Source organism: Alternaria rosae (assembly GCF_020736505.1).
Source record: "Alternaria rosae strain MPI-PUGE-AT-0040 chromosome Unknown BKA58scaffold_12, whole genome shotgun sequence".
Lineage (NCBI taxonomy): Eukaryota > Fungi > Ascomycota > Dothideomycetes > Pleosporales > Pleosporaceae > Alternaria > Alternaria rosae.
The window spans coordinates 421,585-435,604 of NW_025763581.1; the positions used below are offsets into that span (position 1 = coordinate 421,585).

The following is a 14,020-nucleotide window of genomic DNA, read 5'->3' on the forward strand; positions in this document are numbered from 1 at the left end:
TGCAGCGTTTACTGTCCACGACCCGGTTCTTCGAAAGCTGAGTGAGAGTCAACATCACCTACTTCACCTTTTTGAGATGCCTGCCAAGGGGCCTTTTGGTTATCACCCGTATGTGTCTGGGATCATCGATGCTTTTTTCGAAGTTGGGATGGTCATCCTGGCATGCCACGCCGGAAAACGCTGCAAGACCACCTGTGTTGGGCTGCTGCGCAAAATGTGAATAAGCATCGTTGCCTCCAACGGTTGTCGGTGGGGAATTTGCTGGAGAATAGGGCCGACATCGATGATCATTAGACCCTGAAGGCTACTCTTTTGCTATTTCAATTTCCTGCCGCGGTCGAGATTGATCTAGCGTCAACATCAGAGCTTTACACTCGCCACAATGACCAATCACCGAGGACGCCTCCTTCTCCTCTATGCTGATCCGATATCCGATGCATCTACGTTTAGTCCGTCTCTGCAGCCATCGAAGACTAGAACGGTCCGACTTGAACCCCACCCCGGGAAATACAGTAGCTGCCATGCCATACATTGGTGCACTTCGCCGGTGCAGGTTCCGGGCTCGCAATTCTAGGGTAAGCCGGTATACCACCAAAGCCATCGCACGAATATCCGATTTTACTCAACTCCTATCCTGGGGCAAACGCCATACTCACCGTTTCTGAGAACGAACTGGCAGGACCACTCGAGAATATAGGGTGGCCTTGGATTCCTGGCGACGGATCTGTGCAGCCCGGGCAGCAACATACTCGCTGGACACCGCCCTTTCTGTCGCATTGCCACAACTACATCTTGCAACATGCGCTGAACCCAAGCGATTCCCGAGCACTATACTTGTTTGAACCCTTAATCGCCTGTTTTTCGTCTATGTTTCATCGAGGTCTACCGCAGTCAATTCAGAATGCCGTCGGCCGAGCGCTCTTACAGGCGCCCGCTGGACCTAGAGGAACTGGAGTCTGACACAGCACCGCTTTTCGTCATTAGAGCGGATGAGATAGCCTTGGGGTTCGACCTTGTCTTCTGCAATGAGGCCTTTCGCAAACTCGATCTCCGCAGTTCCGTTTTAGCCGAGGAGCGAGGATCACTCCTCTTCCGGTCTTGGGCGCAAGCTCTGGGTGAATACAAGCCAACATATGAGTTTGGCGGCCGATGTTGGACTGCGGGATTGGCGGGTCGGAATGGCGGCTGGAAGGTCGTGAGAGCGTCGGAATCCAACATACAGCAGCAAGATCCACCTGCATCGGAGGAGGGGGCAGACGACGATGATTACATTAGTATTGGTCGAACGCCGGTCTTCACACGATCAAAGGCGCAGTTGATCAGTGAGCTCAAGCGTGATAGAACCGTGTCGCTTCGGAATATTCCATTTACAAACCTCCATGCCAGATGGGAAAGTATCCAGACGATGATGGAGATGAGCGACGTTGGGGTATTTGAGTACAACTCGGAGGGAAAGCTTCTACATGCTAATGAGGCGTGGTATAAACTGAGGTAAGTACGATCACAACACTGCGTTTCAAATCGTTGACAACTCTCAGTTCCCAACCCAGAGACGCTAAACCTGATGAGTTCTCGTTCATGGACCTTGTCTACCCAGACGACCAGACACTAGTAATGTCTATGTGGAACACTCTTGCCCTGGGAAAGTCTGTCACGTTTGAGATGCGCTGGAAGGCACGCTCGGGAACGAAGGACGCAGCGCAATGGGTACTCTCCGCTTGTGTTCCTGTATTTGATGATGATAAGAAGTTGATTGGTATTGCCGGCAACACTATAGATATCAACGCACAAAAGAAATCACAAGAAGCAGCGCAAGCACAGGTGTAAGTCTTATTTACAGCATATGTGATACGAAAGAGCTAAAATCCGTCCAGCGAAGCACTCGAACAAGCGCGGCTAGCCGAGATGAAGTTCGCGCGGTTTGCTCAAGTCTCACCGACGGCGATATACATATATATCCCTGAGAGTGGTAGGTACAGTTGCCTCATCGTCCATTACACGCTAATGCTGATACAGGGATGAACTTCGTTAATGATCAGTTCTTCGAACTCACGGGTCACCCACACGCTCCAGTTAGCCAATACGAGTGGTTTGACCTTATCGCCAAGGAAGACGTCGAAAGAGTGAAGAAAGATTGGGAACGCATGCTCGAAAGTGGTAAAGCCAACGGTGTACAGTTTCGGCTCAAAAAGACCTGGATGAATCAAGATGGTATCCGCTCGAACATATGGGTGCAAAGTTCAAGTTGTCCAGAGCTAGATGAGAATGGGAAAGTGATAAGTAAGATAATGTCTCCCTGTATTCTGTATATTGCACGCGCTAAACATTGTAGGCATCATGGGGACCCTTTTCGACATATCGCAATTCAAATGGGCTGAGAGCGTCCAGCGGCGCCGTATAGATGAAGCGCTTGAAGCCAAACGACAACAAGAAAAGTATGTCACTGCGCGCTCTCCGCTTAGCCCTCGCTGATCAGAGTAGCTTCATTGATATGACATCGCACGAACTCAGGAGTTAGTGATATCCCTCTTCGGGATACATGTGCGATATTCGCTAACAGTATATGCCTATATACAGATCCACTTTCAGCAGTCATACAATGCGCCGACTCCGTCATTGCTTCGCTCCAACAACTATACAGAAGCCGGGTCATAGCATCGAAAGAACTGTCCGACATATCCAAGGTAGAGGTGGAAGTTCAGAGCTGCATTGAATCGCTGATGATCATCGTGTCATGTTCGATGCACCAGAAACGCGTTATTGACGACGTACTCACCTTGTCGAAACTTGATTCCAATTTGATCTTGATTACGCCCATGCGGGTACAGCCAGCGGTGGTCGTGTCGGACGCGGTGCGCATGTTCGAAGTCGAATGCAATCAGGGTGGTATCAAGCTCGCCTTCCTCGTCGACGAAACCTTCAACGGCATGGATTGGACGATGTTGGATCCCTCGCGCTTACTGCAAGTACTCATCAACCTACTGTAAGCAATCTCATCTTCATCTCCCATACCTTTCGCTAACAAAATCAGCACCAACGCCATCAAATTCACCAAAGACCGCCCTCAGAAAGCCATCACCGTCACCATCGGTGGCTCCTGGACCCGTCCACCAAAATGTTGGAACGAAATAACCTTCACTGACGACGAAAAGCCCAAGACAGACATCACCGACAAAGCTGAATGGGGCGAAGGCCGCATCGCCTTCCTCTGGCTCAAAGTTAAAGACACTGGCTGCGGCATGACCACAGACGAGCAAAAGAAACTCTTCTCCCGCTTCTCGCAAGCCACGCCCCGCACGCACGTTAAATACGGCGGCTCAGGCCTCGGGCTCTTCATCTCCAAGTCTCTTACCAAGTTACAAGGAGGAGCCATCGGCGTCCACTCCGAGAAAGGCGAAGGCTCAACATTCGCCTTCTTCATAAGCACGCGTCTCGCGCATCCACCTGCCGATCAAGTCTCTGCTCGCGCAGTCCCAGCTCGCCCCGTTCCCCGTCGTACCATGACAGGAGAAGAAGCCATGCAATCGATCAGACTCAACGTGCTCATTGTAGAAGACAATCTCGTCAACCAAAAAGTGCTCAGGAAGCAATTGGAAAAGTTCGGTTGGAACATAAGCGTAGCAGGTAACGGGCAAGAAGCGTTGGAATGGCTCAAAGACAGCGTATACTGGCGCAACGAAAACGAACAATCTGCCACAGAAAAGAAGCACGACATCGACATCATCCTTATGGACATAGAAATGCCCATCATGGACGGCCTCACCTGCGCCCGCCTGATTCGCGACTACGAACACCAGGGTTTACTCGCAACTCCACCAACGCCGGGGTCCGCATTGACAAGTCGAAGTTGTCATAAAAAGACGTCGTCCGTTTCGTCTACGTCTTCGGCGTCGCATGAACGGCCGGATAAGCAATCGCTTCGTTTGCCTATCCTGGCTGTGAGCGCGAATGCGCGTATGGAGCAGATTGAACAGTCGCTGGCGTCGGGGATGGACGATGCGATTTCAAAACCTTTTCGTATTCCGGAGCTTTGGCCGAAGATTAGGGGGTTGGTGAGGAGGGTTGCGGATGCGGATACGAAGGTTAGGTCGTGATTGTGGTTGTGCATTGGTTTGTATCGGTAGCAAGTGAACTCTTGGATATGGCGTTGGGTAGATGCATAAGCATGGATTCGGCGTTTGGCAGGCATAGTAATACAGTAGTTTTGTCGGCTTTAATGAATGGTTTGTAAGACAGTGGAACGCGACAAAGTATGCGATATGGATGCATGTATTGTTTGACTGAGGTACGAACTCTTCGTCCAGATCTTACTCCATGTCTTCATTCAGGTCATGTTCGCACCCGTGACTTACATCGATGTCCAGATATCCTTCCTCCAAAATCCACTTGATATACGCGTAAATTTGCTCCTCGGCTGGCATTGTATCAGGCCGATCCATCTCGTCGTAGTGTGACATCGCAGAGTCCAGCGTTACGCTGAAGACGTCAGGGTCTTGCAAAGCCCGTAGACTCTCTACTCGTGGTACGGGAAGTCCATTCGTGCAGCATTGATAATGCTCACCGGGGAAATCAATGGAGCCGTAAGATGTCTTTCGCCAGCTGTTCGTCCTTGTCGGTCTCCGAAGCTTCAGCATCGACACATAGTCCCGTCCAAGAGAACAGCAAGTATGTTCCCCACCCAAGAAATCGAACAGAATGTGTTGAGTGAGGTGGTAGATGTATCGACTTAGGAGATGCTTTGGTGGGTTCAAATGTTTGATGAAATGTTGGATTTCACGTCTTTGCGAATACAGTCCTTCGTAGTTGAATTCGAACACAAATTTGCTAGGTATGCAGCCCTCGGGCGAGCATATACAAGTACAATCATCGTAGGGTATACCAAGTTTCTTTTGTATCGATTCGATGCAGTGCTCTTCTAGTGGTGATATGGGCCGAGGAGCTTTCCCGAAGTAACGCATTCCCTTTGCATAGAGATGAAGTGCAGACAAAGGGGCGTTCGTATGCTTGGAATCTAGTTCTACACCTCTTCTTGCGAACCAGTCTATCATCTCAAAGTTATGATAGAACCAGCTTTGCAAGAACGGTGTCCACCCATCGTCGTTGGGTTCGTCAAAACGGTAGAATTCGGCAGACCACAGTGCGTTTGCGGCTTTTGACGTTGTTTGAACCTGTCGAGGACCCACCTTGAAGAAGTCATAAAAGCCCTTCCCGTCGAGCTCTAGAGCCGGAGGAACATCGATCCCGTGCGATAGAAGCGTCTCCATAATCGATGGCGCACGCTGTTCCTGGAGCTCGCCGAGCGTTAACTCGAGTTTGGTGGATACTGAAGGCGGCAGATACGAAATGGCCATGTCCTTAAGGCGAGTATGGCGATCACATAGCGCCTGGGTGAGTTGAAACAGGATCTGTGACTTCTCTTGTTCGTCTTCCAACACTAGCGCATATTGCAATAGGCTGCAGTCTTCTGCTGGGGTAAAGAGCCCGCAGTCTGCGTTGAGCAGACATCGGACAGAATCGATCATCCCTAGGGCCACGGCAAGATGTACAGGTCGCCGACCATAGTTGTCTTCGATGTTCAGATCCACACCTCTTTCCACTAGCATCCTCAGTCCGGTTGGCCATAAGACGGCGAAATGGATTGGAGCAAGTCCATTGATTGTTGATTTACGATTCAATATCGATGGCTCAGTCTTTTTAATCATGCGGTGGAAATGCTCCTCTTGTTGTTGCAGAATGATTGGCACAAGATCCCCTAAGTCCGTGACTAAAATGGATTCAATACCAGTTTATTTCGAACTGACTGAGCCACTTACTATCGATTTGGTCTTCAAATAAGCTTAGTTGTAGGACATCCCGGCGAAACCCAATGCATGTATCACCTCGGTATGTGGAACCTACAAAAGGTTTCGATGTGTGTCCCTCAGCCTTTACGAGTAGTTCAAGGATGGTCTGGAGTCCTTTGGGCTCCAGAGTAAGGGGGCTTGAGTAGAAATACATTGGGTCCATGAGTTGATCACATGTGGTGCCCCCATGGTGCGTTAAATCACTGAATGTAAGAACCGGCTTGGCGTCTCTTATCACGTTGGGATCGGCCCCTTTATCCAATAAGAATTGAAAAAGAGCTACGTATTCCGCGACGCATGGCGACCCAAGATGTGAGATGAAAAGCTGAACAGTTTCCTACCGAATGCTCGTTAGATCATGGCTCTGCCACACAGCTGCAAAGCCTTACATTCAAGACAGTGTGGCCATCGCTGTCCACATCTAGAGCTGACGCTTCTGCGTTGTCGAACATCCGTTGTAGCGTGTTGTGGAGCTGAGTCACAATGTCATGCTGATGAATGCTCAGCTCACCTTGTCGAAGCTTAAAGAGCTCCTTCTTAGCGTCCGATATCGCAAGAAATGCAGGTGATGTATTCGAATCAACGAGCCTGCTCGTGCCGATTACGATTGGACTGACTGAGAATTGGTTCATAGTTGACCAGTTTCTTACTCGAGTACCAAAGTCGATGGTATGGTAAAGAAGCCACGATGGAGGGACAACCTGCAGGGTAACCTCAAGGCTTTGCTCCGAGTTTCGGTAATCCGGACAGTATGAGAAGTGTTGCGTTCGGAAAGTTCGTGTGAATCGAAGGATAGACAACGGCTGCCACCGACGTGCAGTGCTGACAGTACGGCATTTGCATCGTTGTGGTCTACGGCGATGGCTTACTGTGCTTTGCTGAACTTGCTGGCTTGCCGAGGAGCCGGCATACACGTGGTCCGTAACGGAGCCGGATTGTGCATGGGGGCTGTGTTTGCCTGGGCTCAGGGTCAACTTTTCGATAGCCGCAATAATTTGCTCTGTATTCGCCAAAGTCATCGCCATGATCTGTCGACTTGATTGCCGTGCTATTGCATCCGCATCGTATCCTGTAAGGAGGCGTTGGGTATCGTGTAAGATGTGTTCCGTCCTGATGGATGTGGTTGCTATGGTTCGGTCAATCTGTTCGATGTACGGAAGTAGCTGTGCTGTGTTCGTTGCGATGCTGTTCGATGTGTTGTTCACTGTCTCAACGAGCGTCAGGGTATCTCCGACATCAAGCCGCGTCTGGCCTGTAGTCGCCGCGATACTGGATATGAGCTTGCTGTATGCTAGTCAGTACAGTGGTATCCTCCAGGCTGGGCAGCAAGTTTCTGGATTGTTAGGACTCCACTTACAGATTCGCTGCTTCCAGCCACAAGGAGAGCGTGCTCTGCTTCTGTTCAAGTCGATCACATATGCTTACCACCTCTTCCTTCTTACGGACTGAACAAATGGCATCCCAGCCTCGTCGCAAGACGCCATCATTCTTACGGCCGAGTAGACATTCCAGCGTCTTACACAGCTCCTCAGCGAGATCAATGTACTCAGCTAGAGGCGTGTTAAACGCTGAGGACGCTACTGCCGCCGCGAAACCAGGCAAGCGGTGATTCTGGATCTGTTGCGCGATCTCGATTTGCTGACGTAGGTCGGTCTGCAGCTGAACAAAACGCCGCGGTACATTGCGCACATCTGAGCAGAAGCGTTCGAGACAGGATGAAAGGCGAAGAGCTACGTCCACGAACTGGACAACTGCGGCGACGGCGCCCACCACCTCCGCCATTTGAGGTATTGTGATGAGAAGGATGAGTACAAGCCGCGGGAAATGGGTTCATATGCATAAGCACGGCTGATTTAGCTCACCCTGAGCGAATAGACTACGTGCATGATCATGTACATGGTGTTGGCGAGGCTGAGCTTCAGCCCTGTAACCAGATTGATGAAGGCGATGGACTCAGGTCAGGATTTCGTCGTGAGCCACATGTCAAGCACGGGTGATTCAGAGATGCCGGGCCGTAGCTGGCAGTTGTTGTAGATTATTCACATCTTGTGGCGGTGAAAGTAAAGGTGAAGGCTGGCGTAGATGAGATCGATGGCAGGTGCTGGACCCTGACGCTAACGGTCATTCACGGTTAGCGCTATATCCATCGGAATCGCCTTCCGAGATGGCGCGGCGACAATCGTAAGCTCTTGGTAGCCTAACCGCCTTCTCGAGGCTTCTCATGCTTGCTCAGCTTCGTTATTACACACTGTCGCCTCCATATTAGCTCTCTAGCATCTTCTTCCCTTAGTCTTCCACACATATATCATTCCCATATCCACCACAACCATGGCAACCAACGAATCAAGCTACACCGAGATGAAGGGCGACTTGGAAGCAATCGGTGCGCATTGCCAGATGGAATACTGCAATGTACTAGACTTCTTACCATTCCGCTGTGAGAGCTGTCACGGGTAGGTACCTATATTCCCTAAAGCCACGCGTTCCACGCGTACCTACACAACACAACATACACCACCATACTTACAACCATCCCTAGGAAATTCTGTCTCGACCACCGCACCGAACACGCACACAAATGCCCCAAAGAAGGCGAATGGGCGCGCCAAAAAGCCAAAAACGCCCAAAACACCACCCCATCCGCCCCCAAACCCAGCGTCTACAACCACGACTCACAATGCGCCGACCCCTCCTGCAAGACCTTCATCGACACCGCCCGCGCACAAGGCGTCCACTGCCCGCGCTGCAACAGACGGTATTGCCTCAAACACCGCTTCGAAGAAGACCATTCCTGCTCCACCCTCACTCCCCTCGGCGCGCGCCCCCAGAACTACGTCCAAGCACGCACGCAAACCGCCCTTACGAGACTGAAAGCATGGGCCGAGCAAAAGAAAAAGGACGATGAGAAACGACGCTCTTCATCCAAGAAAACAGGCGGTTTCCTCGGCCTAGGCAAATCCTCCTCTTCCGCTGCAACCTCCGCCCAATCCGAACTTAACGCCCTCAAACGCGTCGCCAAAGGCGAAGCCAGCATCCCCGCCGAAAAACGCATATACCTACACGTCGAAGCCTCAGCCGATACAACGAAAGCCAAATACCCCACGGGGAAATTCTTCTACAATAAAGAATGGACAGTAGGGCGCGTGCTGGATATGGCGGCGAAAGCGCTGCAGGTGCAGAATGTGAATAATCGAGGTGGAGGCGAGGAGGAGAAGTTGAGGGTTTTCCATGTGGAAGGGGGACGGTTGTTGAAGTTTAGTGAGAAGATTGGGGAGCCGTGTCAGAGTGGGAATATGGTTGTGCTGTTGAGGGGGGTGGGGAGTGGGGAGGCGCCCGATTTGATTGATCTGTAGAGGGGATGCATGGATTGTATGGCATGGCGTGGCGTTCTGCGTTGGGTTTTTGTGCTAGAGATACCCTGGTGCTAATGTGACATGACTGAATGGATGAAGAGGTGAGAGACCATATATCTAATGGAGCCGAAGGACAGCCCGAGTGAACATACGTCGAAGGCAGGTACGATTCAACACCATGTCTTTTTTCAAGCAACAGACAACACGCATATTTCAACCACTCATGACCGTAGACAGAAGCTCGATACAATCATTATGTTTAGATTTATCCTTAATCGGTACTGATACAGCACTATGTAGGCGTCGAGCACTTCGAACGCCGGTGCCGTCTCCCATCGCATTTCGATGCAGAACCCCAATGTAAACGCCAAACCCAACGCTATATCGCATAAACCATGCCCTTGGTATATATCCACTGCTCTCTCTGTGTGTTTGCTTGCTCGACTCGCGCCGTATGATCAGCACACGTCGGTCTAGTGTGCTTCTGACCTTCAACTTCCCTGGCGCGTCCTTGTTCCCGCGACCGAAATGTATCGTTCGCATCCGTAACCCGGGATGCATGTCGTCGTGCAACGAGCACTACTCTGTCTGGATCGAATCTCGCTCGACGTATCGCAGCATGTATCCATCTCTTGCCATCATGCGTCGTCCTTTCAGTCTTCCTCGTGCTCCTTATTACTGCACTTCAACCCATGTATCTTGGTCCCCCAACCAACACTCCCGAGGTTATTCGCGCCATCAGAAATAGCGAGAAACTGATCCATGTTTTCGTCGCCTTTGCAGTCGTAGTTGCTGTTGTCACGTTAGCTGCCGCTCTCAGAAACACCAACCCGAACCACGAACACAACACAACAAACTTACTCGTAGAACCGACAGCTCCAATAATCATCCCTCGCCAACACAGACTGAACATCGTGTCCGCCTACCAGAATACTTTGGACGCGCCCATCGATGCTGTTTCCTTTTCGTTAGCACAACTCCTTGCTCGATGCGCGAAGAGCCGGGTGTGGTGCGTGCGACATACAGATTATTATCCAGCGAGAGACACTGGTTATTATACGCGTCGACGCTGACTTCGCTCAGAAACGAGGGCGCAGCAAAGAGTTGCACTTTGATCTTTCCCGCAGTGATGGTGTCGCCGGCTAGTACTGTGCCCGTCCAAGCCAGCAGTACTGCGGACGCAGAAACGAGGCGGCTACTGGGCTTCATATCGGCGGCATGCGATGCGTCCGAGGGGTTCGCGCGGAGAGTCGTTCGTGGGTAATAAGCGCGAAGTGCAGGGCTCGGTGGTCGGGGTAAAGCGTGAGGGACGGCGTGCATCCGGCGACGATGAGGAAAGGATGGAGTTGATGGTGGTGGATGACGGCGGGTGGGTGGGTCGCAGTCGGGGTCAGGTGGGCGATGTGGTTGGGCGGAGGAATGCACCGCCTCCTCTCATGCCGTTATGACCGCACGGACGTTGCGAAGGGATCGTTTGTGCCAATCTCCCTATGACATCTGCATAGCTTGTATTCACGATGCGGCAATGCGATGCGCGATATATGCTATCTTGGTGCTAGATGACTGCGAGCTTGTACATTTAGACGGCGGTGCACATGTGGCTAAAGGCCGCGTGTGCTACATAGCTAGCCCTCGAGTCCGGCTTCGCGACTTGACGTCACATGCTATTCCACAACAATATTACGCCTCTATAGCTAGGACGACTTAGGGCCCGATCATTTTCACTAGAGAAGAGACCAAGGGCCTTTCGGGATGATAATACCGATGTCCTGATCGTATGCATTTTATCGCGACAAGTACAAGGCGTTAACTGTGCAGAAGGCTCGACATGTCGCAGAGCGTTCATTGCTGAAGATATGTTTTGAATTTCTCGGTACTATTAGTTCCCGAGGGATTAGAGCAAGGGGTCGAGCGGACGATCTTCGCTGTGAAGACAGTACACAAGTAGTCATTGCTATCGTTTCGTTCCATCTTTTATACAGTCTAAAGGATAACCAGGAACACTGACAGACACCAGTCTAAAACACATTCCTCGTGCTGGTGACCTCGAAATCTGTAGTCACAATCACATTATCTTTCCCATCTTGCAAGCGTGACCCATCAGTGGTTCCAGTTGGAGTAGGGCTAGCCTTTCGGTCCAGAAAAGTCAACTCCATCTCATCGTCCATGGTACCACCCTGCACATGCGAGCTGTGCCCGTTGATATTGATGCCCTTGCTACCAATCGTCTTGCCCGAGCCAGCTTGCAGGTAACCTGAGTTGCTGCGATTGGATGATGTGGCGGGTGTGGGTTTGATGATGAGCGCTTTCAGGGACGGGAGGGAGACGACGATGACGGCCGTGCACATTTCGGCCGTGCACCAAAGGTCTGGAGGCTATTAGTGAGGGTTTAGGCAAGGTGTGCTTTAGGACCGTAACTTACTGCCGTCGGCATCCGCGATGTCGTAGTCCATGTTGTAGACGATGAAGCGGGCGAGACTGATTGCCATGGTGATGGCGCCTAGAGAGAAGATACCGACTAAGCCGATCTTTTGTCGTCTACGAAGCTTCAAGCAGTTGAAGATGAAGAATGGCAGACCAAATACTGGGAACAAAATTAGCTCATGTCTTAGGAAGTAACTTTGAGCTACTTACGCAGCAGATCGGTGCCGAAGTTGAGTGTCCAGTTGACGACCAAGTTAGAGTAGGTATTCCATGTTGAGTTGAGTTGGTTCTCAATAGACCTTTGGGTAATGTATGTTAGCTAAGGAACAAGGCGGTCGTAGTAAGGGTGGTAGGCGCTTACCAATTGTCTGAGATGTTGGGTGCGAGGAGAGTATCGCACAGGATACTCGCAACAAAGCAGGCGACCACGATTGCAGTGGTGGCATAGACCGCGTATCGAAGACGTCTGAAGCCTTGCGGGATCAACCACCAGTAGAAAGCCACCAGCGAAACTTTGGGGAAGTACAAGCCCGTATCGAAGAAGTAGATAGACACGAAGACGACCTAACAGCAAACACTTGTCAGCTCATTCATCTCGTTGCGTATCTTCAAGGTCATGTTGTTGACGTACTTTCAGATATTCAACGGAATCGCTCCTCGTCTCCTCATCCAGAGGATGATCAATCAAGATGTAAAGCGCTCTCGTGGAGCAAGCAAACCATCCGAGCGCGCAGATGAATCCTCCCCATACGAGGTAGTCGGGTAGAGTCAGTGAGCGGTGCTCCATACAAAGACGGACCCAACATCGTAGGATTGTGACACCTAGTGCCAACACGAGGAGAATACCCTGGATAACCTGTGGATTGTAAGTGAGACTTCAAATCAGCTAGACTCGCGTACTTCTTACGATAGAAGTGACTATCTCCATCGCGGCAGCAAACACACACACAGTATGTGTGGCCGGTGAAGTTTAAGTTCGCCCCAATGGGGTCAGATGGGGAGAAGTGGTGAGTGATGTCAAGTGCGAACTCTACTTGGGGTTGTATTGTTTGACATGTTGACACCTGCATATAGCGGGCAACGCGAAGACCAGGGTCAGGCTACTTTAAGAAGGGAGTGGTATGATCCGACTTGTCGTGCTACACGTCGGAATCATGAGTCGCATAGTCCCAGGCGGCTGGTAGCGTCTGTCCCGTGCTGATCAGTAGTAGATCAACCGGCTCCGCGGGCACTGCGGGTGAGATGAACCCTTTCTTTCCTTTTGCTTAACGGGTGAGAGAAGCTTCGGTATCCTATGAATACGAGTTCTGCACTGACGTGACGTTAACGCAACGTCGTGAGGTTCCTGCAACTCTCCAGCGCACGAGATAACCAGCAAATATCGACATGCTTCACTCAGATGGCGCGGCGTCTCGGACGTGAGCGGGAACATTCCCCATCCCGTCCATAATTTATCTTAATCTTGCCGGCGAGTTGTTCAGTTCTGTCGCTGGGCAGGCATGATGCATCGATATACCTGACAGAGGGAGCTGAACAAACAATGAAACACCAGTCCTATACCAACACAGCACTAGAAGAAGCTGAGGCGACTCGAGAACGTCTGAGCCGCGAATTGGGCTTCTTGATCGCAAAGAGAACGTGGTAAGCTAAGGGCGGGCGCCGTCACGAAGTGCTTGAGTCTTTCAGTGTCCTTGGTTGAGCTTGTTGCGGAGCTACCGCACGCTACAGAATTTTTCTGGGATATCCTCGTGGCGTCCGCCCAGACGGTCCAGTTTTGCGTTGAGACAGCCTCGTGGCGATTGACGACGCACGCTTGACTCGTAGCATGGTCAGATAGCGGTCCAACGACTTGGCGATTTCGCGGGGTTGTCTCCGATCAGCATACAACCCCTCGGAGTGGTCGCGGTCAACTTTCCCTCGACGTCGTCGGTCCGTCTTCATTCACAAAGCGACTGGGAACATGCCATGGGCATTTGACACGCCGTAGGCTAAATGCCTTTATCTCGCGATCGAAGGCGTTCCATAGCGTCACTGTGGGTTCCGTTTCTCCAAAGCCCAGATCCTAGATCCCACAATTATCGCGCACTGATCTACAGATCTCTGCGAAGTGGACCAACGGACTCGCGGAGATGAACTGGATCTGAGGTTGAGGGTACTGTACCCTTGGCAAAATCAGCGTCTGGCGTCGCAGCCATGCTCCGACCTTTCAGGGGCTCTGCGCTAGAGGGGACTGACGCGACACCAGCAAACCTTATACAGTAGGGCCCAGCTGTGCGACTTTGATATCTAGATCATATCAATAGGCTTACAGATTCCCAGATAAATGAGCTCGGTATGGAACGCAAGATTCTGTATCACAAGATACCTCGGAAAAGTCAAGAATATGATGCGCGACTCCTG

At 51.2% G+C, this 14,020-nt stretch overlaps 5 protein-coding genes across 5 annotated transcripts; 2 read left to right on the forward strand and 3 right to left on the reverse strand.

The window, feature by feature from the left end:
* The first annotated feature begins 751 nt into the window (after positions 1-751).
* BKA58DRAFT_58177 (uncharacterized protein) lies at positions 752-4,247 on the forward strand. The gene is made up of 8 exons (XM_046175566.1): positions 752-1,491; positions 1,539-1,823; positions 1,875-1,969; positions 2,017-2,280; positions 2,333-2,435; positions 2,482-2,513; positions 2,578-2,983; positions 3,032-4,247. The coding sequence occupies exons 1-8, from the start codon at positions 902-904 to the stop codon at positions 4,092-4,094; spliced, it is 2,838 nt and encodes a 945-aa protein (XP_046020554.1). The 5' UTR covers positions 752-901; the 3' UTR covers positions 4,095-4,247.
* Positions 4,248-4,269: 22 nt separating this feature from the next.
* BKA58DRAFT_394045 (uncharacterized protein) lies at positions 4,270-7,736 on the reverse strand. The gene is made up of 4 exons (XM_046171156.1): positions 7,201-7,736; positions 6,233-7,127; positions 5,814-6,180; positions 4,270-5,764 (listed from the first exon to the last, which is right to left on the reverse strand). Exons 1-4 carry the CDS (start codon positions 7,623-7,625, stop codon positions 4,308-4,310), a joined length of 3,144 nt encoding a protein of 1,047 aa, XP_046020555.1. The 5' UTR covers positions 7,626-7,736; the 3' UTR covers positions 4,270-4,307.
* Positions 7,737-8,022: 286 nt separating this feature from the next.
* BKA58DRAFT_394047 (uncharacterized protein) lies at positions 8,023-9,450 on the forward strand. Its single transcript, XM_046171157.1, has 2 exons — positions 8,023-8,296; positions 8,383-9,450. Exons 1-2 carry the CDS (start codon positions 8,172-8,174, stop codon positions 9,194-9,196), a joined length of 939 nt encoding a protein of 312 aa, XP_046020556.1. The 5' UTR covers positions 8,023-8,171; the 3' UTR covers positions 9,197-9,450.
* A 399-nt stretch (positions 9,451-9,849) lies between these two features.
* BKA58DRAFT_325351 (uncharacterized protein) lies at positions 9,850-10,405 on the reverse strand (the record flags this gene model as incomplete). The annotated part of the gene is made up of 3 exons (XM_046168006.1): positions 9,850-9,988; positions 10,058-10,150; positions 10,221-10,405. The coding sequence occupies 3 exons, from the start codon at positions 10,403-10,405 to the stop codon at positions 9,850-9,852; spliced, it is 417 nt and encodes a 138-aa protein (XP_046020557.1).
* Positions 10,406-11,128: 723 nt separating this feature from the next.
* BKA58DRAFT_58215 (uncharacterized protein) lies at positions 11,129-12,684 on the reverse strand. The gene is made up of 6 exons (XM_046175568.1): positions 12,528-12,684; positions 12,252-12,476; positions 11,982-12,184; positions 11,831-11,919; positions 11,619-11,780; positions 11,129-11,564 (listed from the first exon to the last, which is right to left on the reverse strand). Exons 1-6 carry the CDS (start codon positions 12,546-12,548, stop codon positions 11,215-11,217), a joined length of 1,050 nt encoding a protein of 349 aa, XP_046020558.1. The 5' UTR covers positions 12,549-12,684; the 3' UTR covers positions 11,129-11,214.
* Between the last annotated feature and the right edge of the window lie 1,336 nt (positions 12,685-14,020).